Genomic DNA, 21120 nt, shown 5'->3' with positions numbered 1-21120 from the left:
GGTTAAGTATTGTATTGTATTATGTTTTGTTCCAAACTGGAACAACAATATAATAAGCCGGGTTGTCTTACAAAGGTTTTCGATAGAAAGTTTCCTAAGTTAGAGGCGCATACAAGTCAAAGTAGTTAAACAATGGATGTTGGTTTTATGACATTTTAAGTTTGTTTGTTGCAATTGAAATTACATGGAATCACTGCGAGATACAGTGAATTAAATTCATAAATGAGGCCTAATATGTTTCCATACAAGATCTAACTCACAGTAGGCCTAGGCCTACAACTTACATTACAGTTAACTTACAGTTAACCTCGCCACTCCTCCTCGCCACTCACTGTATTTTAAAGCTATTTTGATCCATTGTTTCTTTATGTATCGTCTTGTATATTTATATTTTTATGCCAGTGGAAAGTCTAATAAAACTAACAAGTCTACATATGTATATAGAATATAATGTCATTATTAATGATTCACACAAACTATCCTTCCAAGTTGTGTAGTTTAGTTTCATACTTTTCGTTGTTATCCTTTTCTGCAAGGCAACAGCTTGGTGAAATACAAAATGGCATACTTCAAAGTAAAAAGAAAATCACACAATTTTGAATCATTGTATTCAATTTTGAATCATTATATTAAAAATAATAATGAAAGCATTTATATAGTGCCCCACAAAGAACGGAGCGCTTTACAATTTACAAAGAAACAAACAATGCAAAGACAAAGATACAAAAAAACAGTAGAAGCAAAAACAAAAATTGCCAGATTAAACAAATAAATGGGTTTTGAGCATATTTTGGGGCCTATTCTACTTTGAAAAATGTTTTCCCAACCGTTATTAACTTCATGAATAACGCTTTTATAGGTTGGAGCACCAATTTGAACCTTCTAAACGTATACAAATTATCAAAAGCCTGTCTAACAAAGGTCTTTGTTTGAGTGAAAAAAAACGAAAATAGCGGATGATTTCACAAAGTCAAAGTAATCTATATTTTATGTACTCTTTTATGTTATATTTTAATCAGTGGAGGCTGAGGGTATTTTCCACGCTTCAATTACCTGGTGGATGACCTTCGTGCATCAGTTCCTGAGGCAGTGGTCAAAGGTCAAGTTGGTAGAACAGGTCAGTTTCACAAAGGGCTGTTCAATGTTGTTGTTGTTGTTGTTGTTGTTGTTGTTGTTGTTGTTGTTGTTGTTTTAATTAATAAAAGTGTTCAAATAGGTCTACACTCATTTGCAATAACACATCAAACCAATCTAAAATAATGCTACAGTTGATTGGTCCGATTCTTAAATAAAACATATTTCCTTAAGAAAAATAAAAGTTCACAGATTTACAAATACTTTTGCTTTTTGAGAAAACAGTAAAACAATATAAATTCTCGTTAGCGAGAATTACGGATTTATTTTAGACACATGTCATGACCGGGCGAACTGCACGGAAACAAGAGTGGGTTTTCCCGTTATTTTCTCCGATGATCGATTGAGCCTAAATTTTCACAGGTTTGTTGTTTTATATGTAAGTTGTGATACATGAAGTGTGGGACTTGGACAATACTGTTTACCGAAAGTGTCCAATGGCTTTAAAGTGTTAGTCATTTTAAATGTGTTTATTTTCATATTAGTGGAATAACCTACCCATCCAAAGCCTTTATATAGGTACTCAAAATTAAGAAAGCTTCCATTCAAATATTACTTTCTGAGGTGCTGTAGTATTTGAGAAATGAGTAAAACAATGTCATGAAGATACGTTTGTAAATAATTAAAATAATTTTCGTCTTATAGACGAAAATTATTTTCATGGCGTTGTTTCACTCATTTCCCCCAAACTACAGCACCTCAGCACGTAGTATTTTCAGGGAAGCTTTCTACTATCATTATCTTCAAACTGTGTAGGTTTAGTGTAAATCTGTGGACATTGTGTTTTTCTACCTACAAAAGTTACATAGACCCTTTAATGAACCTACCTATCTAAAGCACCAAGTACTCCACATTGAAACTAGACATAAAATGTCAATGCATCGTATTTAAATCTATACATTTGATGAAGTAACCTGATTATCAAAAATAAATCATTAATTGACAAATTAATGATTGACAAAATGCTGACTATATTATTTTGACTGATTGTTATAAAATAATAACCCTCTTTTTCTATGTGTGATTTGTTCAGCTTCATTTGAAGTATTCCTAAATGGCCAGTTGTTGTACTCCAAACTGGAGAATGGTAGATTTCCAAATAATGGTGAGGTAAGAGTTTGTTTGGTAATTATTTTACGTTAAAGGTATGTTGTGTGATTGTTTGAAACTAAATACTGCAAGATTTGTCATGTTTGTTTTAATGCATTTATTGAAAAGGCTCATGGGCTGGTGATAGAACTTGTGTTTGATATTGTTTATTATAAAAGGAAAGTACTGTACAGTTGTACTACAGTGGTGAAATTTCTTGTTTTAAATCTGATGATCATTGATGCATTCTTGCTTTTCATGCTCTGTTTTTATACATGGCTCAAATTTTGGGTAACATTCCCCAAGACTGAACAGCTCAAAAGTTTTCCCAAGCCATAACTTATTTTACAAGACCAAAATCTCACTTAGAAAGAACTTTCCACAAAGTGTAACATGAAAAGTGTTTCATTTTGAAAGAGTGCTACAAGAGAAGATTTATCTCATTTGCCTTATGGGTAATTGTTTGTCTAGTAGGCCTATATTTTAATTCTCAAAACGTTTAAAGGTATTTACCAGACTCAAAAGTCAACATAATTTATTCATGTTAAAGGCATGGACACTATTGGTAATTACTAAAAAAATAACGGGGCAATTGAGAGCTGTTGATAGTATAAAACATTGTGAGAAACAGCTCCCTCTCAAGTAACTGATTTTTGAGAAAGAAGTAATTTCTCACTAAAACATTCAAGACCTCGAGATGAGGTCTCAAATTCAAGGTATCTGAAAGCACATAACATAGTTTTTTTTTTTTTCAGTCATTATTCTATCAAAACTTAGACAACCAATTGAGTTCAACGTTTCACAAGTTTGTTATTTTATGCATAGTTGAGATACTCTTTGACAATTACCAAAGGTGGCCAGTGCCTTTAAAGGCAGTGGACACTATTGGTAATTACTCAAAATAATTATTGGCATAAAACATTACTTGGTGACAGTGATGGGGAGAGGTTGATGGTATAAAACATTGTGAGAAACGGCTCCCTCTGAAGTGCCATAGTTTTCGAGAAAGAAGTAATTTTCGAGAAAGAAGTAATTTTCCACGAATTTGATTTCGAGACCTCAGATTTAGAACTTGAGGTCTTGAAATCAACCATCTAAACGCACACAACTTTGTGTGCAAGGGTTATTTTTCTTATTTCTTATCTCGAAACTTTGATGACCGATTGAGCTCAAATTTTCACAGGTTTGTTTTTTATGCATATGTTGAGACACACAAACTGTGAAGGCTAGTCTTTGACAATTACCAATAGCGTCCACTGCCTTTAGAGGCAGGGTATTACTTTCGGTAATTTACAAAAACTAATGACTATCTATAAAAAGAGCACTGAAAAGCTCCTGATATTATATATTAGAAATGAATCCCTTTTTTCAGAAGAAAATGTAATCTGGAAAAGGCTTCAGGCATGAAGCCTTCTCAGGTAGCTTGAAAGCACACAATTCTATGCAGCGAGGGTTGTTAAAGGCAGTGGACACTATTGGTAATTGTCAAAGACTAGCCTTCACAGTTAGTGTATCTCAACATATGCATAAAATAACTAACCTGTGATAATTTGAGCTCAATCGGTCATCGAAGTTGCGAGATAATAATAAAAGAAAAAAACACCCTTGTCACAAGAAGTTGTGTGCGTTTAGATGGTTGATTTCGAGACCTCAAGTTCTAAATATGAGGTCTCAAAATCAAATTTGCGGAAAATTACTTCTTTCTCAAAAACTATGTCACTTCAGAGGGAGCCGTTTCTCACAATGTTTTATGCTATCAACCTCTCCCCATTACTTGTAACCAAGAAAGGTTTTATGATGATAATTATTTTGAGTAATTACCAATTACTTCTTTCTCAAAAACTATGTCACTTCAGAGGGAGCCGTTTCTCACAATGTTTTATGCCATCAACCTCTCCCCATTACTTGTAACCAAGAAAGGTTTTATGATGATAATTATTTTGAGTAATTACCAATAGTGTCCACTGCCTTTAATCTGGGAAAGGCTTCAGGCATGAAGCCTTTTCAGGCAGCTGAAAGCACACAATTTGATGCAGCGAGGGTTGTTAGAGGCAGTGGACACTTGGTAATTGTCAAAGACTAGCATTCACAGTTAGTGTATCTCAACATATGCATAAAATAACTAACCTGTGAAAATTTGAGCTCAATTGGTCATCAAAGTTGCGAGATAATAATAAAAGAAAACACACCCTTGTCACACGAAGTTGTGTGCGTTTATATGGTTGATTTCGAGACCTCAAGTTCTAAATCTGAGGTCTCGAAATCAAATTCGTGGAAAATTAGTTCTTTCTTAAAAATATGGCACTTCAGAGGGAGCCGTTTCTCACAATGTTTTATACCATCAACCTCTCCCCATTACTCATCACCAAGACAGGTTTTATGCTAATACTTATTTTGAGTAATTACCAATAGTGTCCACTGTCTTTAAAGGCGTAACCTGAAATTGTTTTCGCCATCTTCTCCAGACACTGAGTTATGTTCAGTTGTCCAGGTTACATTTGCTATGTTGCAATGAATAAAACATCTTTTTCACTTGTGCCAGTGTGGTTTTTGTTTGTTTGTTTGTTTGTTTGTTTGTTTGTTTGTTTGTTTGTTTGTTTGTTTGTTTGAATGATCTTCCCATCAAGGGAACTCGGCAAACTCCCACAAGGAATATAAACACCAAGCTAGGCAACATTCAATCTCTCTCTCATGCAAACATTGGTTTAACGTCTATGATTATGAATTGCACAAATCAAGAAATTGTGATTCATTAACTAGACGACGATATTTATTCTAGTCATTGTGAAATCAGCGGTTAGCTGGGGGATTCGAACCCACAACCTTGTGATTGCAAGTCCTGCAAACTAACCACTTGACCATGATGACATTTTAATATAGTAATGCATTTTCCTTTTGTGTAACATTTAACTGAGAAGGTAGTTTGTATCTGAATTATCTTCACAGATTGTCGATGCCATAAAGAAATACAGCGGGGAGGGAAATGTCAAATCTATTGCAATCAACCAGACAAGGACTTGCAGTCTTCTGTAAAAGGAAAACCCAAATGGCAAAATAATTGGATGTACACAGTACTATATAGACACTAGCCACAATGCTAGACTTGTGGACAGGTCGTTAAGGGTCTGCCACTATGAGATAGTCGAGTTGTGTGCTCTCAGTTGCTCTGCGAACTGCTGGTTGCCGACTTCTACTAATTGGACCGTAGACGTGAGAGCTGTAGTCTCGCGGGGCCAGCAGTCTCGCGAGAATATCGCAGGGAGATTGGAATAGAGTCGGAACGCTATAGCTATCACTACGACAGACATTTAACGACTTGTCCACAAGTCTACCACAATGCTAAATATTATTATTATTAGTGATTACATAACTCAAGGTTTTTATCTAGGTCCGTATTGAGAAGTGATTGAAGGTAGAAGTACATAGAGGGGTTGATAGGAAGAAGAAAAAAAGAAGCTTATTATAATATTACAAACCCTAATGATGCCCAGCCCCCGTTTCGAGATTATCAATAAGGCCTACAAGAGGTATTAGCATCAATCTGATAATTTTTAAGTTTTTCCAATTGTTTCATGCCCACAATGTTTTAGTTTTGATAAAAAATACACCAATATAGCAAATGGAAAAGAGCTGAATTCTCAGAGAAATGCAAATAGAAACTACAGATTTAGAAAGAAAAGTATAGGAAGAAAAGTTTTCTGCCGGATGTTAGTTAATTATTTATTTTATTTTTGGCCAGAGAACTGACTAACCATGGCTTCAATTTGTTGTTTGTTTTGGAAGAGAAAGCTGACTATTTGGAGTATAATTATGCCTGTCATTGTTTTTGACAGAACTCGGGAAAGTGCCGAGTATAAAGTGCTAACACATAATGGGTAAAAGTAACATTAATTTCTTAGAGTCACTGTGGAACATGTGCTGAGATAATTGTACGTGGTGCACTTAAAATAATTAGATGAAATTAGATTATAATTAATATTCTTTATTCAGGATGCAAATTTCCATCTATTATTTGGATGTTCTTTCCTGTTTTGATTTATGTAAGTTCAACTTCAATCTGATGACGCCAATAATGAGTTCTGTGGACCAGTTGTAAAGAAATGGTCTTGTTTGAGTATGCCTCATTTTTTAGCTTTAAAGGTCACAGGAGAGTGGCCTCTCAATAAGGTTTCCATTATGGATACAGCTCAGCATCAGCCCTTCCAGAGAAAGCAGGAAAACTCATTTAAAGGTGAAAATGGCTCAAAGAAGCTACTGTCAACATGGAATCATTTTCTAGCCACTTTTTTCTGGTTGTTAGTCAAATTTTTGTTAAAGGAAAAGAGCAGTCCTTTTAAAAATTGGCCTGATGAGAATAGATGGAAAAATACATGTGGTTATTTAACAAAATGTAAGGGAATTCTTAAAATGAGTGCATCTGTGGGGAGGTGTTGCAACATCACCCCTTAAATCATGATTAATGTTTAGTAGGGGATCAGGGATATAAAACATTATTATTTGGTTTAACTCTCATAACGCTGTGTGCTCACAACAGTTGTATACTTTCCCAAATACCTCTGTCAGGCATATTACTTGGATGGGATTCGAACCCACAACCTGTGCAATTCTAGAGCAGTGTCTTACCAACTAGACTACCGAGATTGCCCAGAGCATATAGAGGCAGTTGGAATCCAATATGTTATCAGCAGGTACCGCAAAGTTGGATGTATATGTTAAATTTGCATCAGGGATAAATAATTTTATTTGGTTTACCCTCACAAAAATGTGTGCAAGAACTATTTAATTAGAATTTTCCCCAAGTTCTGTGGATATATGACATTTAAAAAAAACATATTTAAAAAAAAAACCTACATTGAAATGTTGTTTGGCGAATAACACCAGTGGTATGAAGTCACAACAGATTATTTTATCACTTCCATACATATGTACACACAGCTATCTTGCTATTATTAAAAAATGCACTATTTTGCCCCTAAATGTCCATCATTAACACTATTAGGCAATTATGTTTTAGCACCAAGGAACAGTTCATGGCAACACCACTGAAGCATGACTTGTGATAGCACTACGCAATATTTGAGTACTCTCTGTTTGAATTAGTTGTTGCATTTTTTTTACATGACACAAATAAACCAGCGAATGATGGGCTATGTGGAAACGGGGGAAAGCCCTGCAATGTATCCTTGATAAATAATCTGGCAATTCGTGTAATGTAAAAAAGGAAAGATAACATTTGATTTAAATATTTTCTTAAATTTGTGTTCAGTAAAAATTCTTGCAAGTATTAAGTAATAAACCACAAGGGAAACTAAGGGTGCGTTCAATTAGCTTCCCTGGGTCGACCCCAGTCTGTCCCTGGTACGTTTGAATAGCTTTGACGTCATTCCAGGGGCTCACCTGGGTCAGCCCCCAGTGCCCTGCTTGTGGAGTGGGTCACTTGGGGCTGGCCCAAGGTGCATGACGTCACCACAAAAGGGTGAGTGATCATTCGATTAGCTCTTGTCAGGGGCTCACCCGAGTGAGCACCGCGGGGTCAACCCAAGGAAGCTAATCGAATGCACCCCAAGTGTACATCATGTAGGGTTGAACAAAGAACAATTGACTAGAGTGGGATTTGAACCTGTGACTGCTGGATTAACATGCCGGTGCTCTACCAACTGAGCTATCTAGCCCCAATGTTGGCAGTTGCCCTATTTTGTCGAAAATCTTTCCCTCGAGATGACTGCTGCTTCCACAGGTTGTACCAAAAACTTGGGTGTGATCCTTGGGTATACAGCAGTTACAGGATTATTTGCTTCTGACTGGCACCCCTGAACAAAGATATTGACACACTAGGGAGACGACAAATATCCAGTATAGATAACTCAGTTGGTAGAGCGACAGAGTGTCAAGCTGGAGGTTTCAGGTTCAAGTCCTGCTCTAGGCAATCAGCCTTTGTCCAACCCCAAATTATTTAAAATTGAAAGTAGGTTAATATATGTATTGACGTACAGCATCCAAATTGAATTACTGTTTACTGAATGCGTGTAAACCTCACGTTCATCATTAAAAGAGGAGATCCAAGGTCGAGAAAATTGTAATTTTACAGGTTTCTGGAAAGTGAGTGAATCATAAAACTGAATTTAACCTTGGAGACCCACTTTAAAAGCCTTTTGTTCATAAAGAAGTCGGTTCTCAAAGCCTTGAAGAAATTACAGCTTTATTAACAATGGGCAGGTTGGAGATGGGTAGTCTGTATCGCTGGTTCAGGAAAAATATTGTACAAATTATTTAGTATGAGAAAATTGTTATATTATTGCTTGAGGTCAATAAAATGAATGATAATATATAATGTGTGTGCATTTTACTGAATAATATTGTCCTGTGGTTGAAATGAAAGAAATAATTGTTGCCAAGGAGACAAAACCCTGTTGTTATGCAAATAAATTATTTGAGAGCAGAAATAATTTAACACCGCATGATTGACCGTTACTGCCATGTCAAGGCTGGGCTTTCTGAAAAAACATTGGCAAAAATCATGAAAAATTCAGGTACACATTGCTTGCCAAAAAATTAGGCTGCATACTCTAATTGCCTAAATAACCTCTCCTTATTAAGGCTGGTCTTCCTCCAAGCAATGGCCAGAAATATTTCATGCAAGTTTCCTAACGTCACTGCAGGAATAATTCATGTACGCTTTGCTTGCAACAAAAATTAGCAATGTATTTGTGTTTGAGTTTTTACCAGAGTTGAATGCACCTAACTTGTCCAATCTTTCTACAATGCTGCAAACAATATGTCATTGCACTTTACTCTTTTTTTGTTTAAAGGTATAGGGTTGATTGTTTTTTATCAACGCATTTTGCTGAGAAAACTAGTAGCTTTCATGGGCCTACTTTTTTTGTTTAGTATTTACCAATCGATCCCTTAAAGCCATTGGACCCTTTCGGTATACAGTGTTGTCCAAGGCCCACACTTTGTGTACCACAACTTCTATATCAAATAACAAACCTGTGAAAATTTAGGCTCAATCGGCCATCGGAGTCGGGAGAAAACAACGGAAAAACCTACCCTTGTTTCCGCGCGTTTTGCCGTGTCATGACATGTGTTTAAAATAAATCCGTAATTCTCGTTAACGAGAATTTATATTGTTTTGCTGTTTTCTCAAAAAGTAAAGCATTTCATGGAATAATATTTCAGGAGAAGTCTTTCACCATTGCCTTCTGTAAACCCTGTAAGTTATTTGTAAATCTGTGAACTTTTTTTTTTTTTTCTGAACCGAAAGGGTCCAATGGCTTTAACCTTAACCTTATTTTTCTCTTAAAACATGTATTTAACTAGGTTTTTTTTACTGATTTTGTTTGCATTGTTTATTAAATTTTAAAAGATTTTGTTTAAAAAAAAAGTTGGTTAGTTTGTAATTCTGTTTGTTAACAATTGTGTTTTTATTCTTCCCAATCCTGTATAATAGGTTTTCCTGGCCAATTTCAGCAAAACTCATTTAACTTAATTGACACACTTTCGTTTTCATGCACACTTGATTTCATTTTTTCTCATTCAGATCACCTCCGTTCATTCTATTTCATTTACAGGCATTCATGATTACATTTTGACCAATCTGAAGTAAAATTTTACGCTTGATGAAAATAAAAGCTCGACCAACTCTTGTTGCTAGCTTATGTGCACTTGTACGTGCCAACTAGTGTTTTTTTTAGTGTTGATGAACGTCCACAAAATAAATGGAAGGTATACAACAAAGAGCTATGTGAATTTCGCATGGGCTATCTAAAGGATATATGGGCAGCAAAAAAAAAAAAAGCATGTCTGCTTGGTAGTTTACGGAACAATGAAATTCATTGTCTGGAACATTAACTGTTAATAATATGGAAATAACCTCATCAAATAATTTGTGGCTAATTGCTTTGTACCTGGCTTGCATTATTGCTGATGAGAGGATTACATGTACCACCATGTATTTTCTATTACCATTGTGTATTTTCAATTAGGTTGTTTATTGAATTTTGTTGAATAAATCCTACAAATTTTGCCAAAGACCAGAATTTGCTCTTGAAATGACCCCAAAATAAAACCTGTGGAAGCTTAAGCTGTCAGTCACTATATCAAAGTATTATATAGCGCACGTATCTACCAAACAAGGTACTTAAAGTATGTACAAACTTTCAGAAAGATAAGTAATTGCAGTGATGAATTTTGGGACCCAATTATTATTAGCACCTAATAAGGGTTTACAAGGTGCTACAGCATACAGCAGCCAGCCAGGAACACCGGGACGAACCCCTGCTCTTTTCGAAAAGTGCACTGTTCTTTTACATGCATTTCACAACACTTGGGACCCACAGCTTTATGTCCCATCCGAAGGACGAAGCACGGGTTAAGTGTCTTGCTTAAGAATACAAGTGTCATGGCTGGGGATTCACACGACTAAAGCAACAACAAAAGTGAAACACCCAACCATTGTTGCACAACAATGGATTTTGGACTGAATCAAAACCTAGTTGTACCTTTTTCTCAAACAGCCCTCGAGAAAGACTCTGCTAGGGTCGAAACATCGGTCCATTAAATATCTTTTTTGTATTTCTCGAACACTGTAAAATTTCAAGGAAATTAAGGGAAGTTTCCCAATTACATGTATAACCATCTTTATACATACAAGTTTGGTGTAGTTACTCACCATTTCGACAAGAGGCCATATCCAAAAGTAACAAACTATTGATTAATATAGCTCAATAATTGCATTTTGTGTTTTCAGGAGGAGCAATTAACACACCCCAAGGATGCGTAAAACAGCAGAAATGTAGGTCAAATTGATTATATTGGTTTTTTTTGAAGAACCAAATGTCAGTGTGCAGGTGACCACATCACATTATGTGACATACACGCATCTTTCATTTTGTGCAAACATAACTTCGCTTGATGTATAAGTAGATCATCTCTAGGTTATCTTTGAATGATTTACAAATAACAATAAGCCATTGTTATTTAAAAACTAGTTAGTCAATGGAGAGGTTGCAGTTTTACAAAATAATTGTAAAGAATCACTTTAGATATCTCCAACTGCAAACCTTGACTTAAGTGTAGCAGGTTTGCAGTAAAGCTAAGCATGGTGTAAAATGTAAACCATAATTGAGCCTTCTGACATTTGGTTATGTGGCTCTTCGAAAAAAACAGTAACAAAATCTGTGAACATTTATAGCTCCAATTTGATGAAAACTATAGTCACCATAAAGAGGGTATCTTAAAGAGTAACCCAACTCGATTCACGCAAACAGGAAAGACAAAGTCACACGACAAATCCCTGAATATAACTTTTTACTTTCTACTAAGCAAAAATACTGTCAATCCGTTTCCAAAATACTGGTAAACACGTCATTGTCAACTTAACTGGGGTTTGTACCTCACAGTATCTGATGCTCTTGCATCTTGCATTATACGAGTAGAACCAAGACTTCAACATTCAATCACACACTATCAAAGATTCAGAAAATTGTCAAAGACCAGTCTTCTCACTTGGTGTATATCAACGTATGCATAAATTAACAAACCTGTGAAAATTTGAGCTCGATTGGTTGTCAAAGTTGCGAGATAATAATGAAAGAAAAAAACACCCTTGTCACAGGAAGTTGTGTGCTTTCAGATGCTTGATTTTGAGACCTCAAATTCTAAATCTGAGGTCTTGAAATCAAATTTGTGGAAAATTACTTCTTTCTCGAAAACTACATTACTTCAGATGGAGCCGTTTCTCACAATGTTTTATACTATCAACCTCTCCCAATTACACTCGTTACCAAGTAAGGTTTTATGCTAATAACTATTTTGAGTAATTACCAATAGTGTACACTGCCTTTAATGAATGGCTTTGCTAGGAAGGTGCTACAGCCATAAATACACGTCTTGTTCCCTGGACACCATTATGACAAAACCAGTAGCTAAAATAAAGGGGCAGACTACTCTTCCAAGTCTCAGAATGGTCCCTGTGGATCAATGAATAAGAGACCCCCCCCCCCCCCAATAAAACAAAACAAAAACTTGCACGGCAAATTATTTCAGTCACCATTAAGCATTGCATGAAGTGCTTCTGTTGGTGTGAATGGATCTTTCAGCTGCAAAACCTTTTCACTAGAGTCCTGAACCCAAGTTAAGTTGACAGTTAAACTATACAGTGTGTGACATCCAATTTTTGTTTAAGGTAATTTACAATAATATGTTACAAGGTGTAAACTCTTAATAACATCGAGGTTGTCCATTAAAAACACTTCTGTGGTTACAGAGTTTAATTAAAACACTAAAGTTAAAAAATACAACCACTTTTAAAAAGATTGTTAAAACACATGCCACACTGGTAATACACTTCCACCTAATAAACAAATCTCTAATTCATGATAAAAAAATAAAGTAAAACAACAACATTATTTGGCAATTAGTCCCCACTGCTTTTTCATGTGTGCTCTATAAATACCCTTTTTATGAACTGCCAGTTCCTTTTTTAAACATTAATTTTAAGTAATCCACTTTGAGGGGGAGGCCTCAGTGTTGTAGGTGTCCCCACCGCACCCAAGACCTCCCCATCGAGACCGAGACCGAGACTGAGACAAGTTCTTCCGGGACCGAGACCAGCCCTCCGAGACCATGACATTTTGTAGTCCGAAGTGGAGACCAAGACCACAGTGGGGAGTTCTCGACTAAAACACCTACTCCAAAATGACAAATAAATTGTTTTAGAATGGATTTTACTTAACACTAGACTTATCGTAGACAAGAATTTTATGTCGTTGCAACCTCCTTCCACTTCCCTATTTCTGACAATGGTACATTAACTTCTTAATTTATATTCACGAAAAGGGAGCTGAATTGACAGGTCTTTTAACCGTTGAGTGTCAACAAACTTGTTGCAGCCATATTGATTATCTCCCAATGAAATCAATATAACCAAACCGAGGCTGGAAGGACGAGTAGTCTGGCTTCTTTTTTGTACAAGGAAAACTAGGCATTCATGACTGTTATTGGATACAAGGAACACGCTTTGCCACGAGACCAAGTTTCACCTGACTCATAGTCCTTTCAAGACCAATGCTTACACAAACAACAAAGCACAAAACATCACCAGGAAATACGTGAATACTCAAAACTCAATCTCATGCCAGTCCTAATTTGAAATAAACCCCCAAAAATGATGAGTAACCATGACAGCACTAATGTGTTTACATACTTGAATAGCTGAATGCTTTGACAACACCATAATCTGAAGGGAAACATGAATGAAGGGCCAATCAATATCTTCTGTATTATATATACAAGCACAATGATATGAAAGCACGAATTGAGGTCAAGTACCTGTACGGGAAGCCCAAATCTAGTTTTCGGTAGAGTAAGCCATTTCCAATCCTGAAAATTTATTATATCATACGAGGCCATATTTAAAGAGTTTTTCCCCCAATACTCTCATTAAAGCTCTATTGAAAAACAAGTGGATCAACAAAATTGCATTTGACCTTCGAGCCCCTCTACAACTGAAGAGCAAAAGCAGTTTACGCTTTGTCAGGGATTTGTGCATAATATCTGGCTTATTTAGATTAATAATAATAAAGACTTGAATTACGCACATATCCACCCTGCTGGGTGTTCAAGGCGCAAAATTGATTGCAGCAATTGTAATAACAGCTTTTTAAAGGTATTTTTTCCCCAAACTTGAACACTATTTCAGGTGTATGTATTTCTCTTGAGGATTGGTACAGTCAAGTTTCACATTGAAACATATCGGTCCATGTCATTTTTACAAACTCTGCCCGTCTTCTCAAATAACTGACTTTAGCTGTAGCCTACCTTCACCACTGATGAATTGTTTTCTGAGATTCTCAGTGCAATATCGTATCCTTCAAATAAATTGAAAAGCCAAATTTGTTCCACACTTTATTTGAGTAAAACTGATGTAACAAATAACTGCATGTTAACATAATTTTGTTCAGCACAAGGATACGTCAAAACATTCTGTGTACAGAGCTTTTATGTAGTTTTGAGACATAATTAATAAACAACAAGGAAATCCTTCAAGAAGTACATTAGTTTTTTAATTAGAGAGGCCTATCTCATTAATTTGTTTGTTCAATGCTCTCTGGAGAAACCTTATGCTGGATTATGTATTATTAACCGTAAAGGCCCGGTTCCACCGCAGCGATAACGATAACGACACAAAGAGACCAATACAATGCGTTCTTTTGTGTCGTGATCATTCTCGTTATCGCTGCAGTGTGACTCAGCCTTTATGCCTTTCTTTCACTCAATAATTGTATGCAGTTTCTATTAATACCAGAGCCATACAGTTCAAAAATGACATAGTGCAATTTAATATGCTTTGGTGTGTGTGACCAGCTTTTCAATTTGGATCACAAAGCAAGTACTGCATGCCACAAGTACATCAACCACAGCTTTTTACCTCTAGTCAACAATCAACCCACGTTGAGCGGCTATACTAAGGTTCTGCTTATATAGAGAGTACAAGTCCTGAATCTCATTTCTGTTTCTTTATTCTGCTGTTCCTTATCACAATGTTCCTGTCAAGGTAATTGGGCTGGTCCCAGGGATCTTGTTATAATGAGAGTAGACTCTAGTGATTTTTTAAGATGACGACATAAGCCAGTGTTCAGCTAAATAGAGGGACGTCAGTGCAGTTTCCTTTTTGACACCTGTTTTTCCCTGTCTTTTGCATCTAATTGGTTGCCCACTCTACTTTCCAAGATCTTGGCCGCAGCACTTGTTAAAATTCTCACTTCTGCTTGGGTTCTATCAGCAATTAGGAAACAAAGCCTGATATGAAAGAAAGGATTGGAAAAACAACTTCCCTATTTTGACCTGAATAGAGTCCTGGTTATTATCGAATACACGCCCATTTCTCATTATGCAGAAAGCTAACGTGATGATGGTTCCATGGTAACCTTTGTTTGTACAAGGATTGAGTCAAAACATTTATCAGTCGATAAGAGATATAAAAAGGCCAAGACGTTTTACAGCAAGTTAGAATTGGCGACTAGAGTTTATAACTAGACTTGACCATGGTAAATCTAGTTAACTCTAGCCGAACGCCACATTGTTTAAACCATGGTTTGACTAGCAAGCCTGTATGTTTTGTTTTTGGCAAGGGCACCATGCATATTCTCCTTGGGCAAAGGGCACCTTATTAAGAATCTGTAAGTTTCTGTTCCGTAAAAATAATTTGTAATTGGATCAGCCTAACCCAGGAGCACTGTTTATCTAACCAATCTTTCAAATAACATCACAATTAATTGGAGAAACAGTAGATTTGGGTTAACATGAGTATACGTTATCTTTGCATTCAGATAGGTAATGAACCGTTGTCCAAAATTTACAAATAATAGATATGATTTTCATCAGATATGATTTTCATGTATCAAATGAGATAACATTGTAACGGCACCATCCTCATTATAGACAATGGCTTTTTGAAAACAAACAAACAAACATGCAGTACTAGGGTGTCCCGGTTCACAACAATTTCATAAGTCTACAGTAGGCAAGTCCTGTGTTAGTATATACAGCTTTCCAGAGTCCGCTATTGGCCCCCTAAGTCTTAGGCCGAAATTGTTTATTCCTTCTAAATAAGCGCAGAGGTTTAACAGAATTTACATGCCTGATCTTCACACTCGACTCACAGTGGGCGGTCTGAATCTTAGTAGATAAATAATCCAGAAGTGTGTATAATGTGTCATGATCATCACACATACATAGTGGCCAAGTCGATTTACCCTGCATGATGCAAAAACAGAGAGAGCATAATCTTGCTGTAGCAAGTCAGAGTTTTTAGTTTCTCAGTTTGAAAAAAAAAAAGGAATGAACATTTGGCACATTTTCTAGCACACAATCCCCAAATTCTCAACAGAAGAAAAAAAAAAACGATTACCATATCTTCTTTTTTATTACTACAAGATTTCTTCAGCTAGAATTCTGAAATCACAACTTCAAGTTTTAGTTAAAATAAAATAAGCCTTCAATTTACAGCAACTGTGGAACAACATGAACAATCCATGCCTACATTATGAATGGTTTGTTAGATTTTGTTCAAATATTCGTTTGAGAACATTATTTTTGGTGTGGGGTTTAAAATAACCCTATCAAAATTATAAAGAGAACACAATGTCATCTGACAGGCATACTTTATATGGATCTGTTGGGTTATAATGTGTTGAGCGATAAATTTGAAGAAACCAAATGATCCATGTACAGTGTACATCAACTTTTTTCTGACTAACAATTCTGAAATAGATTTTCAACCATGTAATAAAAAATGATAAAATAACTTGTAAACAAGATTTGTTTCAACATTTACATTTAAAAACAAATCTCGCAAAATTCTTTTCTTATCTTGTCATGAATTTTTAAATTACAAACTTTTTCTCCTGCGAAAAAGGAAGTTACTCTCAGACACATGTAAGGCATTGTTTGATCAGCTTGCACCACAGGGAGCATTGGAATATACACTTTGGAAATAAAGCAACCTTACAAGGGAATAATAATAATGGCAAAAAAATACAACAGCTGTATTTTTTTTTTAGAATTTTCTTTTTTAAAATCTCCCCTACAGAATGTATTTACAAGAAGTAAAAGACTTCACTTTTATACAACTATATTATAAAGAAGATGCGTATCAGAGAAACCCGTACAATGTATGTGCTCCATCATAAATCCACTTATTCATGCATTTTAAATGCACTCTCCATAATCAACACCTGTCTGTAGTGTAACCTTCAATTGCTATTATTTCTAGTATGACAGGAAAATATTATATTTCTAAGGTAAGGTTGCATTTGGAAGAACTACTGCCAAAGATTCTACTCTGTTGTATAACTCTCCTGTTGGATTCGTTAATAAGCTAATACTTGTATGTTATAAAGATCAAGATGTTGCAATATTTTGGACCGAGCACGCAAAGCATTGAGTAATACATGACTGGTTTGAGTATGCACTACTTAGTTGTAACAGAGTCTGACATTTGCAAATTCAGTTACCACACCTGTGAACGAATTTGAATTTGGATTTGGATTTGGTACAAAAAGTCTCATACCATGTTGTACAACATTATTGTCCAAATAAATCAAGTATTGATCAATACATACTTGATTCGAGTAAACATTACTCAGTCCAACAGAGTACGACATTTGCAAACTCGGCTACCACACCCGTGTATGATGTTGGATTTGGTATGACTAGTCCTCACACAAGACTGAATTGAGTATAAACTACTCGACCAACAATGTGAAATACTATGGATCAAGTAGGCTAAGTGTTGAGCTATACATAACTGGTTTGAGTAAGCACTACTCCGTAAAACAACTCAACTCTTCAAATCAAACTTACCAAACAAATGTTTAGACTTTGTGTTTCTAGTCTCATAAAATGTCTTAATACTAAATTGAATATGGAGTACTCAGTTCGACCAGCAAAGCTTTTGGCCGTTACATCCGATTTGCTCAGTCTCACTAGAAACACTCGAGGCAACAAATTCACGCAAATCAGTTTGAGATGTGATGTCTAATCTCATTAACACAAGACTAGTTTGTGTACGCACCATTTAGTTAAACAGAGTGAACAAAATAGGCAACCGCAACCACCAAACCCTGTGTGAACCAATACCAACATAAAGCCCGGTTCATACTTCCTGCGAATACAAAGCGAATTTGATGTGAGTGTGACGTCACGACCCTCCTTTCGCAGCGATATTCGCAAGTGAGTAGAGCAGAGTTCAACTGCTGCGATATATTCGTAGCGAATCTGTGACGTCAACATTCGCTTCGCATTCGCACTAAGTATGAACCGGGCTTTACCTTTATGACAAGTGAAAAACTAAGATGGTCCCACATGGAAATTAAAACTGTAACATCTCCATGCACACCTCAAGTGATTATCTTTTTATAAAAATTCCCTTTCATTACAAATTGCATACGAGTGCTCAGCTCAACTTTAGTCGCCATCCTGTTCGTAACTTGAAATCACTCTTAAACATTAAAAGAAAGGTCCCAGAAAAACATAGATTTCATAAACGACTTTAAACAATTTGTTGACCAGCTGCTTATTTTGGAAGGTTAAAAAAATTGATAATAAAAAAAAAACAAATAAACAAATTCAACTAAACTTCGATTGGAAACACATCAAATTAAATTACTAACCACTGGTTCCAAACTGTTTTCCTGTTTTGTTAGTAATTTCAATATCCAATATTTGCCGTACATGTTTTTATCGGATGTATTGAATTCAAAACGCGGTTGGTAACAGCTTCTGCTTAAGATTTATCTGCACTTAGCAACTTTGTGCCCAACAGCTCCATTACAATAACCTCAAGAGTTTTCCCGAAGAAATACCTGAGTTGCAAATTTTGCATTAAAAATAATTTTAAAATCTCTTGAAATTTCCTAAATTTATTTCGAAATACATTGTTTGACGGCAAGCTTTAAAATTAGTTACAATGGAAACTCACTTAGCTAGCACAAAATCTGCCGTTAAGCAGCTCTATGAAATTGGGCCCTGGTTCACCACAAGTGTTAAGCATATTAAAGTAAAAAACAAACAGTTTTCTTTTTAAAATCTGACCCTTTTGGGGGGAGGGGGGGGGGGACTGGCTTGTTACTCAAACAATATTTGTTCGATATTACACTCTAGACTTGCCCGTTCCAAACTCTCGAACACAAAACCAAAATGCTCAGTTCCAAATTAAGAATACATAAGAGAGTTCACCAGCAATGACCTAAAAAACCTCTACTATTTTGGTCACTCTTTGTTTAAAATACTGGAATTTAGAATTTGTTACAATTAAAAATGACACTTTGTTTTAAAAACCCGATCCTTCTCTGAATTTCCTTTTTTGAGGAAACAAGAATACAAGATGCTTGTTTGAATCAGCTAAAACTGTTTCCTCCTGCAAAATTCCCTGAATTATGATCACGCACCTAAAGCCGGACAAATTAAATGGAATGATTTGATTTTTTGTCTTTTAAATTTAAAACAACCCTTTTATCATAGAGCAACCAATCTCGTTTTCCTCTGGTAGAAACCCTGACAGGAAGAGCAGTTTAATCTGGTTCCATATTGGATAGATGAGAACCAGCATTTATTATTGCTATTGCACCCAGGGAGCAAGACCAGTAGTCTGATCAAGGATGGACCTTTCCTTTGTGACACAACAGCCTTAGCTTTTGTCTAAACTATGAGGTATTTAAAAAATAAACTAAAAATGATTGCATGCCACGATGGCGTTCCTGAAAACATTCTGGGGTCTACTGATGATATGTTGGAGCTACTTCCCTCTTAAAATGTGTACATTCTGAGCAAAAAGAGTCACAAGAATTTCCAATATTCCATTCAATATACCATGCCCTAAATGTTGCAGAGGATGTCCCCCCCCCCCATGTTCCCATACTTTAAGACACTCTTATCCTCTTGTTCAGACGTACCCCCTTAAATCCTCTACAGAATTCTTGAGACACCCGGAGCATAATAAAGACACAATAGGAGGGGCAAGGGGTACACCATGACACACGCCAGTCGAGATCGCCACAGCAAAACAGCGAACAATGTTTCTAAATGATTTCCTACCAATATTGTGATTGATTCAAAAACAATTTCTTCCATTTGTTTTCACACTGAGTGGAAAACAAGCTGTTTGCAATTAGATTCATAACACCAGCCGCCGATTTCACCAATTTCTTCCTGACTTAGGATTAATCTTAGGACTTAGGACGGGTTCAGATCCGTATCCAAATACGTAGGACGCATTGAACCCATCCTAAGTTAGGACGGGTTACTCATCCTAACCCGAATTAGGGTTAATCCTAGCGTTTCATGAAATCGGCTGCAGGGCATTACGGTAGATTAAAAAAAGACAACAGAAAAAAAAAAAAAAAAAAAAAATCCTGAAAATTTGAGGAAAGTCTACACTTGATTCAGAGGTAAAGCAAACGGAATTGTCGGTTGTTTAATTTTTAAAGAGGTTTACAGACTCTCTACATCATTTTAATCAAAATATCTGAAGGTCTGGTCATAATAAGGCCAAAGTCTTTCATCTCCGGTCTGACAACATTTCCTCTTTCAAGAAATTCTGCACGAGCAGAGAGATCAATGACAAAAATCCTGAAATCATTACAAAACAACAACAAATAAATCTCATTCCGGTTACTTACCATGATTGGAAGGAATACGTTTCAAAGTCCAACCCTAACAACAAACAAACCATTTTGAGATGCATCATTGCCTAACGCAGCTAATACCTTCAACAATTTGAGTTGGACTATTCCTCATCTGAATTTGGATTCGGATTATGCGGTGATAACTCACCTCTAAAAAATAACTAAAACTTCCACCTAAAATTCCCAACAACTAGAAGTGTCCGACTACTGGGCGTCAAAGATAAGAATCTATGTAATTATTTACAACAGCATAAACTTTACACAACGTTAAAAAGCCTATAATAGTTTTTTCCTCTAAAATCTAGAAACGTGGTTAAGAACTCACAGAAAAAATGTGCCCCACACGAGGGTCACTCCATACAAGAATAACACGGTCTCTGTTTATCTGAAATCTTTACAACACTCGGTTATTACTCTATTCTTCTCTCCCATCCGATTAAAAAAGTAAAAATTTTCTTCCTAATCAACACCGTGGTTGTTTTTATTATGTTAATTTTTTTTAAAGATTTTTATTTTTTGTTTTGTTTTCTTCGTAAAATTTCATTTTGTCTAGAACACATATTTCTGTACAAGATATCTGGTGGGGGAAGCCAGGTCTGATTAGTCTGGGGGTAGCAATTCATGAAGTCGGAACTTCTCTCGGACGTGAGGGCGGACATCCTCATTCTGAAAATAATGATAAATAAGAACAGTCAGTTGAGTGGTTAAT

At 35.9% G+C, this 21120-nt stretch overlaps 2 protein-coding genes across 3 annotated transcripts in view; one reads left to right on the top strand and one right to left on the bottom strand.

Annotated features, from left to right (window-relative positions):
* Positions 1-1029: 1029 nt before the first annotated feature.
* LOC139937114 (migration and invasion enhancer 1-like) lies at positions 1030-9231 on the top strand (the record flags this gene model as incomplete). The annotated part of the gene is made up of 3 exons (XM_071932116.1): positions 1030-1117; positions 2168-2244; positions 5170-9231. Coding segments are annotated over 3 exons (252 nt in total), but the record flags the coding sequence as incomplete, so codon positions are not given.
* Positions 9232-11515: 2284 nt separating this feature from the next.
* The window catches only part of LOC139937847 (CTD small phosphatase-like protein 2), a 68551-nt gene continuing 58946 nt past the window's right edge, over positions 11516-21120 (bottom strand). For both annotated transcript variants that reach the window (XM_071933193.1, XM_071933194.1), the window contains exon 13: positions 11516-21077. In XM_071933193.1, the coding sequence (XP_071789294.1) occupies positions 21012-21077 (66 nt within the window). In that variant the 3' untranslated portion in view covers positions 11516-21011. The remainder of the gene's footprint in view (positions 21078-21120) is intronic.

The sequence above is a fragment of the Asterias amurensis genome, chromosome 5 (genome assembly GCF_032118995.1).
Source record: "Asterias amurensis chromosome 5, ASM3211899v1".
NCBI lineage: Eukaryota > Metazoa > Echinodermata > Asteroidea > Forcipulatida > Asteriidae > Asterias > Asterias amurensis.
Note: the sequence above shows the minus strand (reverse complement) of the source record. Positions and strands in the feature narration are given on the sequence as shown.